At 40.0% G+C, this 19838-nt stretch overlaps 1 protein-coding gene across 1 annotated transcript in view; it reads left to right on the top strand.

Moving 5' to 3' along the window:
• The window catches only part of DARS1 (aspartyl-tRNA synthetase 1), a 73005-nt gene that overhangs the window by 1916 nt on the left and 51251 nt on the right, over positions 1 to 19838 (top strand). The window contains exons 2-4 of the mRNA XM_038421159.2: positions 61 to 118; positions 9227 to 9319; positions 17673 to 17775. Coding sequence (XP_038277087.2) covers positions 61 to 118; positions 9227 to 9319; positions 17673 to 17775 — 254 coding nt within the window. The remainder of the gene's footprint in view (positions 1 to 60; positions 119 to 9226; positions 9320 to 17672; positions 17776 to 19838) is intronic.

The following is a 19838-nucleotide window of genomic DNA, read 5'->3' as shown; positions in this document are numbered from 1 at the left end:
CTTTTGTATAGATTTCTTTGACAAAAATAATTTTTGTTTGTCCCTTCCAACACCTTTTAGGATTATGCTAAGGAGAGATATGGCGTGTTACCACTGATACAATCACAAGAGAAATCAGGTCAGTTACAAAAACAAAACAAACTTCTAAAACAATTTATACTATGTTGGATACTTGTGGTGCCAGTTTTGACCTAGAACACCTCTTTGCTAGACTGTTTTTCTGTCTCCCTTGTCACTACTTGTCTCCCTATCTGTGTCCATTTATACTACTACATCAAGGTGTTTTAAAAAAAAATTAATTCTAATTGTTACTCCAGAATTATTGCTTTGAAATGTTTAAAGGCTCTGAAAGCATTTGCATTGATCTGCAAAGACAGATGGTGAGATATTAGACAATAAAATATGGATGTCACCCAGACCGACACTTAAAATGTAGAAAGAAAAGGAGTACTTGTGGCACCTTAGAGACTAACAAATTTATTAGAGCATAAGCTTTCGTGAGCTACAGCTAATTGTTAGTCTCTAAGGTGCCACAAGTACTCCTTTTCTTTTTGCGAATACAGACTAACACGGCTGCTACTCTGAAACTTAAATGTAGGTCAACATAGCTACAATGCTCAGGGGTATGAAAAAATCCAGTCCCGAGTGCTGACGCTATGCTGACCTAACCCTTGGTGTAGATGCAGCTAGGTTGATGGAAAAATGCTTCTGTTGACCTAGCTTCTATCACTCAGGGACATGGTGTTCCTGCAGAAATAAAAAAAAACCCTTTCCATTACTGCAGTCTTCATCTGCTACAGCAGAGGTGGGCAAACCACAGCCCGTGGGTCACATCCGGCCTGTGGGACCGTCCTTGCCCGGCCCTTGAGCTCCTGGCTGGGGAGGCTAGCCCCTGGCCCCTTCCCTGCTGTCCCCACTCCCCTGCAGCCACGCCGCCATGCAGGCAGCGCGGCTGGCTCCAGCCAGGTGGCGCGGCTGCCAGTCCTGCTGCTCTGAGCAGCATGGTAAGGGGGTAGGGCCTGGGGGGTTGGATATGGGGCAGAGGTTCTGGAGGGGCTGTCAGGGGAATGAGGGGGGTTGGATAGGAGGTGAGGTCCCGGGGGGCGGTTAGGGGCGTGGGATCCCGGGAGGAGGCAGTCAGGGGACAAGGAGCAATGGGACTAGATGGGTCTGGAGTTTGAAGGGGGCAGTCATGGCGGGAAGGGCAGGCTGTTGGGGGAGGCACAGCCTTCCCTACCCAGCCCTCATAGAGTTTTGCAACCCTGATGTGGCCCTCGGGCCAAGAAGTTTGCCTACCCCTGAGCTACAGGGTTATGTTTGAGGAGCTACAGCACCATAGCTATGCTGCTGTTGTCCCTGCAGTGTAGACATGGCCTAATTTGTTTAAAATGTTCATTCTTAGCTGGGAAAGATCAACAGTTCCTCACGCTGCCTCTTCAGCTTGTTGGCAGTACTGGAAGTAGAGACAGACCTTTCAGTCACTGAAGCAACCTAAACGTCTCCTGAAGAACCAAGAGTTTTTGTCTTTGTCCCCCACTGCAGGCTTGACTCTTTCTCAGGATTAAAATAAAATTGCCATGTACAATGTTACCATTCTAAAACTGACTTACTAAAATTTTAAATTAGTTCAGCAAGTCCTAGGACATGGAAAAGCATTTGTTCCCTTGGTTTGGAGTAAGCACTCTGATGAGATATTTCAGCAGCTGTCTAGCCATGTAACTATATATGTACTTATGGCTCTCATCACAGTACATGAGCACCTAACAAACAGGGATTTTATCCTCACTGTGAAATAGGGAAATATTCACATTTTACAGATTCGGTTCTGAAGTACAAGAGACTAAGTGACTTGCCCAAGGTGTGTCAAAGTCTGTGACAGAATGAGAAATTGAACCCAGGGTCTCCTGTGATCCAGCACCTTAACCACTGGACTAGTCTCTGTTCATAGCCTTAGAAGCAAGAAACTATGGCAGAAAATAGTAAAACTAAAGGAAAAACCTGCCCCTTTTACACATCCTCCATAATGGAATGTGTAAAGGGAGATCTCTGCCTCTTCTGCAAGCAGACCAAGACTAGGCAGTTGCTGCCTCTCCAAGAAAGGGATTGTGTGGGTTCTCCTCAGGGAAATGCAGAGCAAGGCAAGCAAATGAGGGGAGGAGGAGAAAGAGGCACAGGAGTAGCAGAACGCAGTGCCTCCCGAAAATGGATAAATGGCTTCATCTACATTATGAGCTGGGAGGGTGACTCACAGCTTGTGTACATGTGCTTGCGCTAGCTCTCATCTGAACTAGCACAATAAAAATAATACTGTAGCTGCAGTACAACAGGAAGTAGGAACAGCAGCACAGGCTAATCGTCCCATGTACAAGCCTGCCTGAAATCCGTGGGTACGTACTGGGGGTGGCTAACCTGTGCTGCTGCTGTTTATAGGCCAGAGAATCCAAAGGCTGTAGGAAGCTGCTGGATACTAATCCATAGCCATTACTGCTCTGCACAAACTAAAGCTCTGCACAAACTATACCGGGCCACAGAAGGATAAGGAACTGACATGTCAAGATATACTAACAGAAAATGTGATATGTGTTTATGGGCCAACCCCTGACTGTTCATCTAACCCTCCTCTCCATTCTTCAAGGATTGCCCAAGGTGCTTTTCCCCCTTTGCCCTTCTCCAAGGGGACACTGATTACCCCAGCAAGCAGATCTGGTGTTCCAAACTTCTTGGTTTGGAGGTTTGCACCACAGGGGAGTCCCAAGAACAGCTCCCTTCTGCTAGTTTCAGAACTTCCACCAAGCAGCCCTGTGAACCTCCTTATCTTGATAAGGCGCAGTACCCTTCTTCTTTGCCTATCAGGGAGGACCCTGCACCAGAGATCTCAAATCCAAAGAAACCCCGCCAGAAATGCTGTGAAGGGGGAAAGTGCAGCAGCCGGGGGAAATTCAATAGATTCTGCTTATTAGCAACCCCTTGGTTACTAGCAAAAAGTTGCCATTGTGCAGCAGTTGCCAATAAGAGAAGGCAGGTTTGTGTGGCTGCAGCCAGGGAAAGAAGTGCTGGGATGTGCCTTCCCTGGCTGAAGGCCCTGCAAAACTGCCTGCAGATAGGGAACTGAAACCTGGATGCCCAGGTTTTCAGTGGGGAGGAGGGATTGTGGGCAGGGTGGCAGCTGAGGAGCATGGATACTGGGGGCAGGTACACAAATCTAAGACCAAGGTAGATGCCACTTTCTCATTCTTAATTGAGTGTGTGGCAACATAGGAAAGGAGGCCTCTTACCAAAGGACTCCGCTGACAGAAGAATGGTCTTATTGCTTAAAGGAAATTATGAGTTTGGTTTGGTTTGGCCCTAACAGCATCAGCAATATCTACCCCAGGTATCCTGCTTGGATTGACAGTCTTGGAGGATCTACCACTCAAGACAAGAGAGTCCATAATTTGGGTGCTTCCTTCTGGAAAAAGTTTATATTAACTGTTCTTCTCTGATGTCCATATGGACACACTCCCCTTTTCAACCAGAGCCATGAATTACAACATGATATATGTAGGCACATATGGATTTGCATGTGGAAAATCATCATAGAGTTCTCAACAGCTTCTAGAAATTGGGTAAAATAGTGGCAGACATGCTAACAGAAGCAAAGAAATTAAAAAAAAAAAAGACACAATGACTGGACAGCACAGGAAGAAGTACAGACCGTTCTACAGAGAAACAGATTTTTCAGGGATCATAATAAACAAAGCGTGACTTGTAGGACAATCTGTCCTTTATTACACAAGAAGAGATTGCAGACCCATAAACCTAGATTTCCTATATGATCCTTCAGAGAGTGACAAGAGTTGCAAAACCATCAATTTCCAGGTGGATTAAATGATGTATATTGAAGACATACAAACCATGTAATAGGATTCCTCTGTCATAAATTAGAGCAAACTCCTTAAGGTCAATAGCCATGTTCTTGCCCAAAAGAGTCTTAAAGACACATCTGTAATTGGGCCATATGGTTATCAACCCATGCTTGGCAGGAGAGTGCCCAGTGCTGTAGTTCTTCAATAGATGAGTTCAAGTAGAAAAAAGAAAACTTTGTTTAATTCATCAAAATTAACACCCTCACCCCCAGAAATTCTCTTACTTTTAAAATCCCAATCTGAGGATTTGTGGATTTTGCCTCACTGAAAAATAGGACATTTTGTCTATGCTTATCTGAAAATGTTTTCTTCAGATTACAAGGTCCACAGAACCAACATGCCTGAGAAAAGTTGGGATTTATAAGGAGAAACAATATTTAAAAGAAAAACAGTGGAAAAATACTTTCTTGTCTACATGTTCCGCTGCTCAGATCTTCTCACAAGTTCTTACAATCGTACGGTATTCTCCCTACAGTCGAACCATATAGTCACTTCCCTGCTAAAAGCTTTTGTACTTTAAAGAAAGCGGTGATCACTGTGTGTCGGAAGGGCACAGTATAAAAGCATCTAATTGTATTAATATGGTAAACTCTGGAATACTAATATTGTCTTTTCCTTGCCTCTCATTATGGATTAGTCTTGTCACACTGAGATCAAGTAGGATGTGTAATTGAATACTGTTGCTTATGCTATTTATCCAGCACACTCCTCTTTGAATACTTGCTTTCCACTGTCTCTCATTTCACTTTTCCCTATGAAGTGCCTTTAGGTTGATGGCAAGAACAAATAAATTGGCCATCTCCTCTTGAGGGGGTGGTGTTATCTTTAACCTTGACGTATCACTTTTAGATGAAGTCCTTTCTCTTTGTCTGTATTATCCATTGGCTTCTAACTCCACACTAACTTCCCACTCCAACTTTAGCTTTTGAAACTGTCTGTTCACCTGGATAAAAAGTCCTTTTTGGCTTGTATCTTTGGATGTTTTTGACTGGGATTTTTACTTAGCTCCCTTGACCCCAAACATATTTTTCCCCATATTGCAGCTCTAAATTTGTTCATTATCTTGGAACATTGTTAGAATACATCCTTCTTTGATTCTCAGTCACTTCCCATCTTGTTTAATGAAATTGTTTCTCAAACAGTAGCATAAATTTTCAAAAGTGATTAGTGATTTTGAATATTTGTTTTTTAGTGCCCATGTTTTGAGACATCTTAGTGGAGTACCCAGAATCATTAGTCACTTGACAATTATTCTGAAAGGTACAGAATAATACAGCCAATTTATTCTCCCAGTCTAGGAAGCAGGACCATAAGCATCCCACTATATTCATGGATTCCTGTTTCTCCCCAAATCTAAGTCAAAATTGTTCTGCTACTTCACACAACTTTTTCATAGGTACTCCTCCCTACTACACTGATCTCAAACTCATCTCCTCCTTCAGTCATGGCCTGTTTGCAACTATAAATTCAGTCTCTCTTCTGCTAATGTTGGCAATCCTACGGCTATTTGATGTTCTCACATCCCATTAAATCATGTCTTTAGAATCTTTCCTGTCTGCTTCAGGCTGTGATTGCTAATTAAATCCCAATTGACTTTCCCCCTTTTTAGCCCATTTCCCCTTGCTGTAACTACTTGCATCTTTACAGCTTTTGAGTTTCAGCTCTTTTTGCTCAACCTTCATAAGTCATCTTCCACTCACCCTTCATAAGTCATCTTCCTTTTTTATTTATGCAGCACCATAGGAATGTCAGAAGGCAGAGACCCTGCCTCTAGGAATCTACAATCGAAATTGGACAAACACTAATAAAGACAAAGGTTTTGGGGAGGGAATGAAAGAGCTTGGTTTACAATAAATCTTGTACAGTTGATACAGCTTGTTTTATTGGTTAAATTTTTCCTTGTTTAGAATAAGGTCAGGCACAAGAGAAGGTGGAGTGGAGTTAGTGAATAATAGGTAATTTAATAGTGTGTTTTGAACAGCAGGTGAGGATTTTTGTCACCCTAAAAGGAAGTGGCTGTTTTGGGTGTAGTGCACAGTAAAGAAAAAAGGTATAGATGCACAAGTGGGAGGAAGAGACAGAAGGAACAACAGGGTGAAAAGAAGGGGAACAACTTAGATAGTGAACAGGACGGTAGATAGAAATAAAGGTTGACATGTAGGCAGAAGCAAAAATGTGTAGTACCTTGAAGGTGAAGACTTGGAGCTTGAGTTTGATCTGGGAAAAGATAGCCATTAAAGGTACTCCTGGGAGAGAGGACATAGTTGGAACATCATGAAGGGAGGATTGTTTTAGCTGCAACTTGTTGGGTGCCTTGAAGAGAGATGAGGGTCAGGGCTACAGCCGTGCAAGACGAGAACAAACCTTGGCATGAACAATCAGCATGTCAGCAGAGAGAGGATAGAAGGGTGAATTTTAGAAATGTTAGAGAAGCAACAAGCTACAAAAGTAGCTGTTTGTTTCTGGAAAAATAGTTTTATTTATTATTCCTCTCTTTGGAGCTTGTTTTATTACCCTTTCTATGTAAGGTGAAATAGTTTAAAAAGAAATTTGAATTTTATAAAAATTCACAGCAAAATGTGAGTTGTGTGATGAAAGCTGGACCATTTGTACAGTAAACTTTTAGAAATGTTAATTTAATGCAGATTGCTGTTCATGTCTAATGCATTAGAGAGTCGTACAAAGAGTGACACATCAGTCTGTCTTTGTTAGCCCCTGGAAAAAGTTGTAGCTTTGAAATATTGCAGTTTTAAATTAAGGTAATTCTAGTTCTGCCTAAATATCAAACTTTCAGAACTGCTGGAAACTAGAGGTTGTACCATTTGCATATTTGCAATAGCAATGCTGAAATTCGAAGATGGGGAGCTGTAGTCAGATATCACCCTTTCCAGTTGGGTAGATTTTTTTGTTTGAGTCCTCTGTGTGCTTCCATTTTGTAGCTTTTTGTTTCTAGTGTCTATTATTTGCAAAACTAGCTCTTTTCTATTTGGAGGAATAGTGCTAATTGCAAATCAACTATGAATGTGTTCCTAACAGAATTATCTTAATGTACTCACATCGTTGTCAAAAAGAAAAAAGAATTTTCCAAACCAAAAACTTAATTCCCAGAAATTAAATCCCAACCCAATAGAGAATAATATAATTGCAGGGCAAGATTTGAAAGGTATTCAAAGACAGAGAGGAGTTCAGAATGGCAGACGGTAACCTGGAGAGGGCAAGCGATGGGAGAGTTTTTATGGAAAGGGAAGCTCGGAGTAGGGATGATCGGGTTTCTAGTTGGGGAAATTAAATTTGGTATTTGGAAAAGGTGGATCCCACTGAATGGAGAAGCCTAGAAGCAGGGATGGAGCTCTGTTATCTTAGATTGCCGGTATAATGTATCTCTTGTAAAGAAAAAAACTATTATCCCTTTTAATGAGTAGTGGTTTTAACCACATATCAACTATGAATGATTAGATGTTATTGCTAGAATTTGTGGGTTATAAAATGTTACTTATACTGTAACTGAACATTAGATACTGTTTAAAAATAAAAGTGAGTGCTCAATATTATTCAGAAAAATTACAGCCAAGAAATTAGGAAGAAGTGCAATTGAGGAGACAGGTAGAAATAAATCTACTCTCGTGGAGTTACCGTATTAACTGTTAGCATCCGTGTGAAATGTCAGTTGTCTGGTTAGTTAATCCCTTTAACTGTGGACTTATTTTAAAAATATTTTCCCCAATACTTTAATACGCTACTTTATGGGCCATATTCTGCCCTTGACTGGCCACACATAATTCCCATTTATAGGAATTTAAAAATAAATAAATGTGGTCTTTAGAGTTTTGAGATGCACAGAAGAATGTAGTAAGTGAAGTTCTCATTCTTAATTGACTTTCCATTCTTCATTCCAAAGTAGTGATGTCTTAAAACTTAAAAGCAATATTCATTGCTTCCAAAATTGCACTTTAATGAAGACACTTAAACCACTGTCTTTATGAATGTGCTTTGTATCGTTAGACCACGTTAGTGAACACATTACGAAAGTCTAGTGTAGACAGTGCACTGTGTAACACATAGTAAGCTGGTAAAGCCTAGGAGGAACTTGGACTTTTATAATGTTAGTTAGCATATGTTGGCTAACGTGATCTAACACCACATCTTTAAATCCTAATCTAGACAAAGCCTTAATTTTCAGAATGGCTTTTGGTTTTCTAACTTCCTTCATTCTTGGAATATTTTCCTTTCTATTTCCCAGTCTCCATTCGGCTATAGTTAATATAACATGGCACTTCAGCACTAGCCCAAAGATGGTATACAAATTTCTAGGCTTGGAGATTATGTCTGCACACCCTGTGAGAGCGAGCTCGGGTTGTAAAAATAGCTGTATATTCAGTGCTTTGAATGTGTGGTTTGCGCTGACGCTCTGGCTTTGAAGCCCACCCCTTCCTTAGGCTCAAGAGCCTGAGATGCAACTTCAAAGTGCTGTCTGTACAGCTATTTTTACAGTGCTAGCATTAGCCATGCTAGCTCAAGTCTGTCAGCCTAGGCTTGGAGGCTCACTCCCATGGGCTGTGTAGACATACCTTTAAAAATTCAGCCTCTTTGGATACTTAAGCAGCTAAAGATGCAGAAACATGTCTAGTGGGGTTTTCGAAAGGACCAAGGGACTAACTCCCATAGTATAATGTGGGAATTCTGACTCAAAGCAATCATTGTCAGACCTGTAAAAGACTGTCTGTTACACAGAGATTGCACTTTCAAGGCATAAGCCCTGTTCTTCCACAGCAGCCTGGACCATATTTTTAAAGTTATTTAGGCCCTCTGTGTCAGTATTGAGTTATATAAGTTTCGGTTTGCTAATGTAGAATTTTTTATGGATCTATAGCTCTGTAGTGTTTCTGGTTCATGCTTTTTTGCAGGTACACCTGCAAAATAATTTGCCTCTTACAAGGTTTTATGTCTCCAAAGGGCTGTAAATGCATTAATTAATTAACAGAGTTAAGAAACTGATGTCCAGCATGACTTTCTACCTACACTACTTCTAATCTCTAAACTCATTTAGACCTTGTCTCCAGAGACAATTACAAGTCAACCTATAAACTAGCCTGAACGAGCTTAAAGCTAGTTGATCAAAACAATTCATGGCATGTTGCAAATGGGATTGTGGTGTTTTTAATGCTTTTTAAACCCTGTATGCTGTAAATAATTAGTAATGGTTGTGGTTTTATCATACAAAGATGTGCAAGTGCTGTAGAGAAGTAGAACATTTAGAATATAATGACAAACAATATTTATATTAAGATCAACATACCAAAATAACTTTTCATTTGATACAGATCGAGTTTTGGTTCGAATAAATGACTTGACAGTAGAGAAAGCTGATGAAGTGGTTTGGGTTCGTGGCAGGATTCATACAAGCAGAGCTAAAGGTGAGATGCATTCAAGTTTTTTCTTGTTTTGTTATTACAATAAACTTGAGTATTTTGTATTTTCCTTACAATGTGTCCTTCACCAGAGAGAAGCAACATTATAAAACTTCCACTACTTATATGTGTCTCACAAGAAAATACCAGTTTACTTCCAGAATTTCACTATCCTTTTTCAAAACAATTACTGGCATTTATTTCACAATTAAATTTTAGTTATCGTAAAAACAATACAAATTAGAGTATGGGAGCTGCCATCTTGCTGCCCTGTGTGATAATTTGAGACAGTAGCAGTCTCTCTTTCCCTCTTCCCTCCCCCAATATAATCTTTGGGAGAAGAGTCTCTGAGGTTGTTCTTTGTTAAACTGGAATCTGTATTGAAATAACACATTTTTGAATGTAGCATTGCTTTTACTAAGTTTACTTCATAGGCAAAAGGTATCCAAGAGTTTTTTAAAAAAAGACAATCTTAGTCATTCTATTTTAGTTGAACTTCAGAGATTTGTTTTAAAGCATACTTTCACATCTACATAAACATTCAGATTTCTAAGTAAAACTGAATCGCATTCCAAATTGCTGGACAGACCAAAATCACTCTGCAAGCTGAATAATTAACTTGTGGCTTAGTTTTTGTTGCCATCTTGTCCTGTAAAGGAAACAAAACCATTTTAGTTTGATTACCAAAAAACTTCAAACTTCAAAACAAAAAAAAGTACCTTTCTCAACTGAGAGACAGGGAAAGTCCTCTGTAGGTCCTGAGAACTGTGGGCTGACACACAAGGCTGACAGCCATTTTTTTCACTGGAACCAGAAGTTCTCCCTTGAGATCCGTTTGCAATGTGCAAGCTGAAATAGGCTTTGACCTTTCAGGTTACATCAGACACTGACAACTGTTGGGCCGATTTCAGCTGTTTTTGTCTATTCTGTTGAGAGTTGATAGTCCTCCCCAGATTTCGGGAGAAAAGAACATAAAGAAAATGGTCCTCAGAAATTACACATGATAGTAATCTGAGAACAGGAAAAAATGCAGAAAGCAAAGAGGGGAGAAGAGTTCAGTCCAAGAAATTCCATGAGAAACCAGTTTAGTTAATCTTTCTGTGGAGATGAAAAAAAGAGAGAGAGAGAGAGAGCTTGTTCTTGTTCTATTGTTTTCCAATAGAAAATCCCTCTTGCTTTGTCAGATTCCTACCCTCAGATCAGAAAATAACCATAAGACAATTAGATTCTCTTTATATAATTTTTAAAAGTTTTAATTTGTTCTCATTTAAAAAAGTTAAATTTAGGGAGATCTGTCTTGAGTTCTGTAATTGTATTCCTGAGTGCCTTCTGCGACAAAAAACTGAAATTTCTGTGCACAATATTTTAAAATTCTGCAAGTTTTATTTGTCAATAAATAAATGCAGAGGCTTCAGCATGGCAGTGGGGAAGGGCTGCATGCAGGTGGGAGATCACCTTGCAGCCTCCCCGCCCCCTGGACATGGACTCAGTGGTGAGGCTGAACCCAACCCTTATACAGCACAAGGCCTGGGCCTGCCCCAGAAACACCCTGGTGCTCTGTGCCAGGTGTATCAGGTGTGGGGCAGGTAGGCTTAACCAGGGAGGATCCAAGTGTGGAGGGGACCAGTGTGGAGGGATCCAGGTGTGGGTGAGAGGGTTCTGTGCAGGACAATTTGGGTGCAGACAGCTCAGTGCTGGGTCTAGGTGTGGGAGGATCTGGATGCATAGGCTTGTTAGAGGGGTTCCTGGTGCAAGAGCAATGGGACTCTATAGGGGCTTCTAGGTGAAAGTGGTTGGGGCTCAGCGGAGGATCTGGCTGGAGGTCTCAGAGGGGGATCTGGGTACTGGGGGAGTGACTTGGTGGGGTGGGGGTCCGGGTGCAGCTAATTGGAGTCAGTGGCATGGGGGTCTGGATGTGGGGGATCAGGGTGGTGCAAGGGGCTGGGGCTTGTCAGGATTGGGATTTGAGAGCAGGGAGCTCAGTGGGGGTGGTTTGGGTGCAAGGGAAGGGTCTGGAGGCAGGGGGTCTGTGTGCAGGGGTTGAGTTCAGTGCAGTGGGGTTCGGGTATGCAGGGTGAGGCTTGGTAGGGGTATCTGGGTATGGGAGGTCCGGATGCATGGGGGTTGGGCAGATAGGGGAGCAGTTCCCTATACAGTGACCCCTCCCCGCGCAGCTGAGGAGTGATGGGGGCAGGAAGCAGGAAAGGATACTGAGCTTCCTGCAGTTGGGGGAGGTTTCTGGGGATGGGTCTGACACAGCCCCAGCCACTCGTTGTAGGGGAAGAGGAGGTCCCGCCCTCTCCAGCCCAGCCGGGACTAGTTGCTGATTCTGGCTCCAGGTAGGAGCCACTGGCTGGGGTGTCCCCAGCCCTGCAGTGATTTACCTCTCTGTCAGCTGCTCCAGGTGCCTGAAACAATGTACCTGTGCAGCCAGTTAGTGGTGCATGACTGCTCTTGCAGCTTCCCTTTGCTTCCCTGCAGAAAAATGACTTTCTGACAGGAAAGCAAAGAAATCTGGGGACATGAATTCTGTGCATGCACAGTGGTGCAGAATTTCCCCAGGAGTAGTAATTGGCTTTGCCACAGACTTCTTGCGTAGGAGTTATTTAGCCTCTCAGTATGTGGATTTTTACATATAGGACACTGGGATACTACCTATCTCAAAAAACGTGTATTGAGGGTGACCTCATGATTTGTGCACCACTGCATAGGCAATTTACAAATAGGAGGGTAAATTTAGATTGCTGGTAGGATTTACAAACATTAAGCCCCAAAGTACCAATGTGAAATAGAGGGCTGCTCTTATTATCATTTATTATTATTATTACCAGCATTTAATCCAAAAGTTAAAAATAGGAGTCCTCAGAGAACTTTTGTTCAGTGTGTAGGTATGCATCTTAATGAGGTGTTAACTGGGCAATTAGCTAATTTAAATCGCTCAATTACAGACCTAAGAGTGGCTATCCTTCAACAAAAAAGCTTCAAAAACAGACTCCGAGAGACTGATGAATTGGAATTAATTTGCAAACTGGATACAATTAACTTAGGCTTGAATAGAGACTGGGAATGGATGAGTCATTACACAAAGTAAAACTTTCCCCATGTTATTTCTCCCCCCTCACCCCACCCCCCACTGGTCCTCAGTTGTTAACTGCTGGAAATAGCCTACCTTACTTGTCACCATGAAAGGTTTTCCTGCTTTCGCGCCCCCCCCCCCCCCCCCCCCCCGCTGGTGATGGCTCATCTTAAGTGATCACTCTCCTTACAGTGTGTATGATAAAACCCATTGTTTCATGTTCTCTGTGTGTGTATATAAATCTCCCCTCTGTATTTTCCACCAAATGCATCCGATGAAGTGAGCTGTAGCTCACGAAAGCTTATGCTCAAATAAATTTGTTAGTCTCTAAGGTGCCACAAGTTCTCCTTTTCTTTTTGCTAATTTAAATTGGAAACACAAAGTGGGTGTTGTGGGCAAGGAGAATGCAAATACAGAGTTCTGTAATATGAAATAAAGGGTCAAACTCTATTATTGTGTATTTCAGTCTATTACAATGATTCAAGACTTTCTTTAATGTATGCATGGTGGTACTTTGTTTGAGAGTGCGTGTCGAACTCCCCAATATATGTAGAATTGGTTGTTTGTTCTTTCCCTTCCTTCACCTTTTACCTCAGGCAAGATCATTTTTGGCTAGATGAAAAGAGAATGCTTCTTGACTGTCACGCAAGCAGGAATTGCCAGTAGGGTTTTTACCAGAAAGTGCTCTGTGTTGGAGCTTAATCTTCTCTTCCTCTTCCCCTTGGATCTGAAATGGTAACAATTTATTGACTTACAAGGCATGCTGTGAGGCTCATTCAATTACCTAGGCTTTTGGAGAAGAGGGAGGGTTATGAGAAGACCTAGCTTTTGACGGTAAAGTGTAACATGAGACCTTCTCATTCTTACGGGGGTGTTATTCCTACCATGTCGCAAAGCAGGAGAATGTTGCAATAAATAGCTTAATTTTTTCTCTGAAGCTTGGGTTTGATACTTACATAAGTGACAATTCCTGTATTCAGCCCTGTTTTGTTGTTTTGACAACTGAATGTCTTGGAGGAATGGCTTCAGAAACCACATCCTTCACATAGTAAGGAGTCATCCATGTGGCTTGATGGAAATGAGGTGAAATGCCAAGGATGTGTGAAGAACAGAGGTGTTTGGGGGAATCTGTGAGCTGTTCTAAAAATCAAGTGCTCAGGCCTTCTCCTGAGCCTCACTTTGAAGCCATCTTAAAGCTGTAAGAGCTACCAGTGGCACAGAATACCAGGCAAGTCAAGTGTTTATACTTAAAATTTAAGTCAATATAGCTATGTCAGTCAGGAGTGTGAAAACACTTCCCTGATCATGATAACATTGCCACCTAACCCCCAGTGTAGATGTATTATGTCAACATAGCTAACTTCGCTTAGGGATGTAGAGTTCCTATACTCACAGAAAAACCCATTCCATTGGTGTTGGCTGCATTTACATTATGGGGTTATGGCAACTTCGCTACACCGACATAACTGTCCCCTTAGTCCTGGGTCCTTAAAGTTGAAGAACACAAGTGAAAAGAAGAAGAATTTATTATTTGTCTTTTTATATCCACAAATGAATACAATGTTACATTTAGAGTTGGTCAAATTTTTATAATCAAGAAGCTTTTTTAAAAAGAAAAATGGCTTTTCGAACAACATGGAAATTGTCTGAAAATTTTCATCAAAACAAAATTAAAAATTGTCAGTTGCTAATTCTTTTGGTTCTGCTTCCCCCTTCCTTTTCTCATTTTTCCCCCAATGGAGAATGGGTAGGGTGGACATTAAACAAACAAAAATTCAGTTTTTTTAATTGAAAATATTTTAATTTTTTTTGCAGCCCTTGTTCTCTTTTGATAGATGCAGTAATTATATAGAAGCTTACAAGAAAATATGACACCTTAGAAGATTGAAACCAGATTTTTTGACACAGCTTATTGCAAGATTTTTTTTTTTCCCACAATACACTGATGGAGGCCTGAACATCTTACATGGGAAAAATCTTAGATATTAAGGCCTTATTTTCATTAGGAAAAAAGATACTTTTTTATCATGTTTTAAAATCCTAGTGTAAACAGGGCAGGTAATATGTTTTAGCTAGCTGAGGTAAATCCTAGGCTCTACCCTACTGCAACCAACTAACAAGTGTTCAAAACAAATCTTTTTCCTTGTGTAGGAGCTCTTGCATTGTGCTTCCCTGTATTATTTTTTACCCATATCTTTTAGTGAGACTTTTTCTTGGATATAACAGTATCTGATTTGAACACTGACATTCTTATTATGGGACAAACCTTATTTCCACATGTGAAAGTGATTGAATGTAGGCTGTTAAAGCTCTTTATGAACTTTAAGTTTTAAGGAACATCAAAAGATTTTGATACATGAAAAGAACTATAAACCTAAATATTTTTCTTGCATCCTGGTGCTTTCCTTTTCCCTTTGTCTCATCTCAGAAGGCATCTAATCTTGAACTAGATATGATCACGGCTACTCTTTGATATTTTGTTTCACATGGTTTAGTCCTTTGGAAGAAGTTCAGATTTTTCCTATTTTCTCTTAACTGTGCTGTTTTAATAATCCCCAGCACAAAATTTGTTTGATCACTTATCATGTGCATGGTTAGAAATAGTTGATATGAGAAAAGAGAACATTTTGTGGAGTATAAGAACAAGCCAAACCAACATTACTCGTGACAAAAATATTGGAATCATTTTGTAATGCAGCATCCCATCAGTCTGTAGCAAACAACTTTTCACTTTTGATTTTAGTAAAACTGCTAAATTTTTGTTTGTAACTTGTGCAAATCAATGTCCTCCTATTTAGTTTGCCATCCTCTCCTCGAATATTTACTAGTATGATTACTATACATCTGTTCTGAACTGTGTTTTTCTTAAACCCTAAACCAACATTGCTCAATATCTGTTTTATCTGATCACCTTTCTTTGTTTGCAACTCCATAGTGGTGTGTGCTTTTTTTAGTAAAAAATAACACTTACAAAACACTGATATTTGATGGATGTAGGATAAGGATAATTTATCTGTGGACAATTATCTTTGATAGATATATCACTGAAAAGAAACAGATTTGTCTTTGTACTGTTAGTTTGCGGAGACGTATTTTATAAACAAAAACTACAGTACATTTACCTCTGCAGTGCTCTGTTTAACTGTAAAGCTGTGAAAACTTTAATTTACATCAGTCTCTTAATGTTGTTTCTGTAAGCTCATCCCTACATACCTACTTGTCTCCTTTGTTTTTGTCTCCCATCACTGAGGTATGGAATTTTTTTGTGATCTGTTTTCTGAAAATCTCAAGTACATTGAGTAGAACTTCTGTGATCAACATAATAGGATAAAACGTTGCGATTGCGATGTTAACTTTTTAAGTACTATTTGGTGCTCGTTTCATTTTCATATTTGCATTGTCTGCTTTGTTTCTTTCAAACAAAATGTGTATCAGATGCTCTCCATTTCTCTATTGAGACTTGTTTAAATTGTCTGCAGCTGCATGTCAGAGCTATGTTATTGCAAATTAAATCTGCAGTTCTAATTCTGAAGTCCTTTAATGCATAATTTGAACTGAGAATATTGGAATATGCAATGCAAATCAGATGTACCCACTTCAAATCGGTCTTCCCCTTCCCTTTATATGCTTCCTCTATTTCCCCTTGTAAATCAAGTGTACCTTGATTGTGGATTCATCCATTACGGAGGTGTCAGAATAGTGTATTCACCAGGTATCAGACTAGTCATAGGGATAAGTACCTGGTTGGAGATAGTTGAAACCATACAGGAAAGTAAGGTAGGTTCTGGACTATTATAAACAGTTAGGTGAAGGCACCACCAGTTAGCAGCTAAGAATCCAGGCAGTTGAAACCTACGGTGGCCAAAGCAGAGGGACACCGGTAAGGGTTCCTATTGTTGATTGCTGTATCCCTAAGGGCAGCTAAACCATAAAACCCCCTTACATATAGACAGTGTGTTGATTTTAGTGTTCTGCAATGTAGGTAACCAACAAACTGGAGAATCATGATTTTTAGGGAAGCATCTGGCTTTTTGCAGGTGCACTCTTAACAATTTAATGGAAATATTGCTGTATCATTATGAATCAGAGCTGAATATTAAAAGGGTGTTGACGCATCTTGTCAAGGGATGTTAAAACAATGGAATGTATGTTATTAACACTCTGTGTCTGAACAAAATGCAATTAAAACCATAAACTTTGCTGCAAATTAAATTAAGTAAATTTTCATTAGAAGTGTGAAAAGAAATGCCAGGTTGTTGTAACTGTCAATTAAATAGGTTTGAGTGGGGTTCACCTCACGAGTGATGGACATATTTCAGAAATCAACAAACTGCATTGTTGTACTCTGTGAAAACTACTACCATTGTCTTGCTATCTATTCTCTAAATTACAGATTTAATAAATTGATCTTCTGGAATTTCCCTCAGATTTTTAACTGTTTAGGTTCTTGTCCTCCTCCAGAATCAATATTGTTTATCGTTTTGTGTGTGCGTGCGTGCGTGCGTGCGTGCGTGCGCTGATGTTTAGTCCCTATGATGTAAAATCAAGACTTTTTTGCTCTGTGATTGTCAGAGCAAGTCTGTAGTGATCTAGATGCCTTTCGCTTTATTTATTCTTTAATTTTGGCAGTGACTGAATAAATTTAGGATAAGGGGAGGGACAGAGAGACTGTTTGTTTGACTTATTCTAAAGTGATATAGATTAGAGAAGACTCCTGGTTTATCTGCAGTTCATGTAAAGTGAATCCTTGGGGAATAAAAGTGGGAGAAACTTCAAGAAAAGTAAAACTCATGAATAAACTTCTAGTATTTAAAAATAATTAAGATTTAGAAGCAGTGTCAAAAGACTGCTGCAACTATAATAGTAGGGCCATTCTCACAAATAAATTGTTCGGAAAGTGTCAGAAAATTAAAAAGGGTAACTTTATCAAAGATCAGTGAATACTGATATGCTCTGTAGTTATTCATACAACCCCATTCTGACCTCTTGTGTTTTGTAGTTTTCAGTCCCAGCTTTCTATTTTGTATAAATATCAGTGATCTTACTCAAGTTGCTTTAAAAACAAGATTTTGTTATTTATAGAAAAAAAAATTTTTTTTTTCATCCATTAGAGATCAGATCATTCTGTCTTATCTGAAATTTCGGATGCACTTGCATATGTACCTTGTTTTGTTTGTTTTAAAACTCGGACTTAATTTTAAAGTAGTAGAACATTTCTCATTCACAAAGTTCCTGAGTAACTTGGCCTTAATACACCTGCATTTTTTTTCTCCTTTTATTCAGGGAAGCAGTGTTTTTTGGTCCTACGTCAGCAGCAGTTTAATGTCCAGGCTCTTGTGGCTGTGGGAGACCATGCAAGCAAGCAGATGGTAAAGTTTGCTGCCAAGTAAGTAAGCAATTATATCCTGTTGTCAAAGTAAACAATGGTGGGAACCACGACTCCAACGGGTTGGAACCATTTTCACACATTAACATCAATGCTTCGTTTGTTTTAAAATGTAGTTATTTAAATTGTCAGTTCACTATTGCGTTGAATACATTATACTTACAAAAGATAAAATAGAACAGAGGCTTGAAATTCATTCTGAACTGCTGAAGCAGCATTCTTTCTTCACAGACAACCTACGTTTACTTCCAAGCCAGCTAACAAAAAGCCTGCCAGGGTTAGCATAGTGGATCACTTTTTTTAATGTTGTGTTGTGGGGGAGGGGCAGAGGTGTGCACACATGCTCAGTCTTTATCTTCCTTAAGTAGCAGATCTGCAGCCTAGTAGAATGTTTTTAAACTAGAATAAATATAAGCTCTGAACTACATTTTATTTGGAAGAAATACCATGTTGCAAATTGATTACTGAGTGGGTGAAAGTTGAGAGTTGCTTTTATGAACCTAATTTGGTCTAATTTACTCTTTATTGTTGTCCCTTTCAAGCTGTGCTCTTAATTTTTTTTATTTTTTTTTTTGGCAATGATTAGACTTGTTTCCAACTAACAAGTATGTTACAGCTGTTTACATTTAGTTATTTGGCTTGTATTATTAAGGCTAAAATGATGAATGTGAGTTAAAGGGGTCTCTTCTCCTTGCACTCCTTTCTTAAGCTTGACTGGACTTTCAAGTTTTGGGTCATCTGCTACTTTATATGTCTGTGCGGAAAAGGTGATTTTATAATAGAACTTTTTGAATTTACAAGTCTTTTAGCTGAATGTCCACAGGTTAAGATATAGAATCAATCAGTAATATGTTTAACATGTGGCACTTGAGGTGCTTCTGTTCAGTTCTTGGCACTACTCATGTGACTGGGAATGTAGCCTCCAGTAATTAGCTATAAGAGTGTGAAAGCCTTTGATGTGTTAGGGAAGAGGGGGGGATTCATTATACCATAGACTCCCAGAAGCAGAGTTAGAAGGTTAGAACAGTGCTTCTGGTGGTTAGATGCAAAGCAATGGGAAAACAGAGCCAGCAGTGTTTGTTGTTTGGCGGCACTTAGTGTTGGCACTACCAGCAGGATACATGATATTTACAGGTGTTGAGGAGCCAAAGTGAAGTGGTCTGTGTCTCCATGTGACAGTCTGTGTTTAGTTTCTTCCCAGCACTTAATGGATACTTTGAAAGAAAAAGGGCTTTCTCTCCTGGTATTCTGTCTATATGATCATCTCCACTTTGGTGGCTTACTTTTTGCCAATGAATCCTGCATGAACCCTTCTAGCCCTGGCATCCAGCCTTGTCCAGTTTTGCATCTTCAGCTCTGTCTCGGGCATCTCCGGTTGGATGTCCTGCTATTATCTCATGTTCAGTCTTTATAAAACTGAATTTCTTATTTTCCTCCCAATTTTTCTCTTCCTCTTCTTTCTAATCACCATAGATACAGCTCCACTATTCTTCCCATTGCCCAGGTTCAGAATGCTGTATCATTTTTGATTTTTCACTCGACTCCTTCCTCCATGTGCATTCTCATGCTAAATCCTGACACTTCTTCCTCTTAGCACTGTCTGCATTTTCCTCACTATCCCTATGTTCAAAACCATTTTACCTATGCCCTGGAAGTCACTTGTTTTGATTGGTGTAACTTTCTTACTGTTCTCCTCTCATCTCTTTAATCCCACACAGCCTTCCCACATGAAATTCAAGCACCTTTCCTCACCTTCAGGGTCATACATAATCTTACCGCCATTACTTTATTAATTTCTTCCTATGCTCTACCTGCTCCTTGTTGCTTATTGTTTTGTCTTTTTCTTCATTCATACTGCTCCCTATGCTTCAAAGAGTCTGCCATTTCCTCTCCATCAATTCCAATCCTCATTTCTACTCCTAGTCTCCTTCCCGCAAACCCTGCTAAACTCATTCCAGGACTCCTTCATACCTTGCTCTCCTTCCAGTAATACCTTTTTATCTTACCTTACTCAACTGTTGTCTTCATTGTCTTGTGCCAGCTAAGATTGTTTTGGGCCACTG

Source organism: Dermochelys coriacea, chromosome 11 (genome assembly GCF_009764565.3).
Source record: "Dermochelys coriacea isolate rDerCor1 chromosome 11, rDerCor1.pri.v4, whole genome shotgun sequence".
Taxonomy (NCBI): domain Eukaryota; kingdom Metazoa; phylum Chordata; order Testudines; family Dermochelyidae; genus Dermochelys; species Dermochelys coriacea.
The sequence above is the reverse complement of the archived record's forward strand: the minus strand, read 5'-3'. Positions and strand labels throughout refer to the sequence as shown.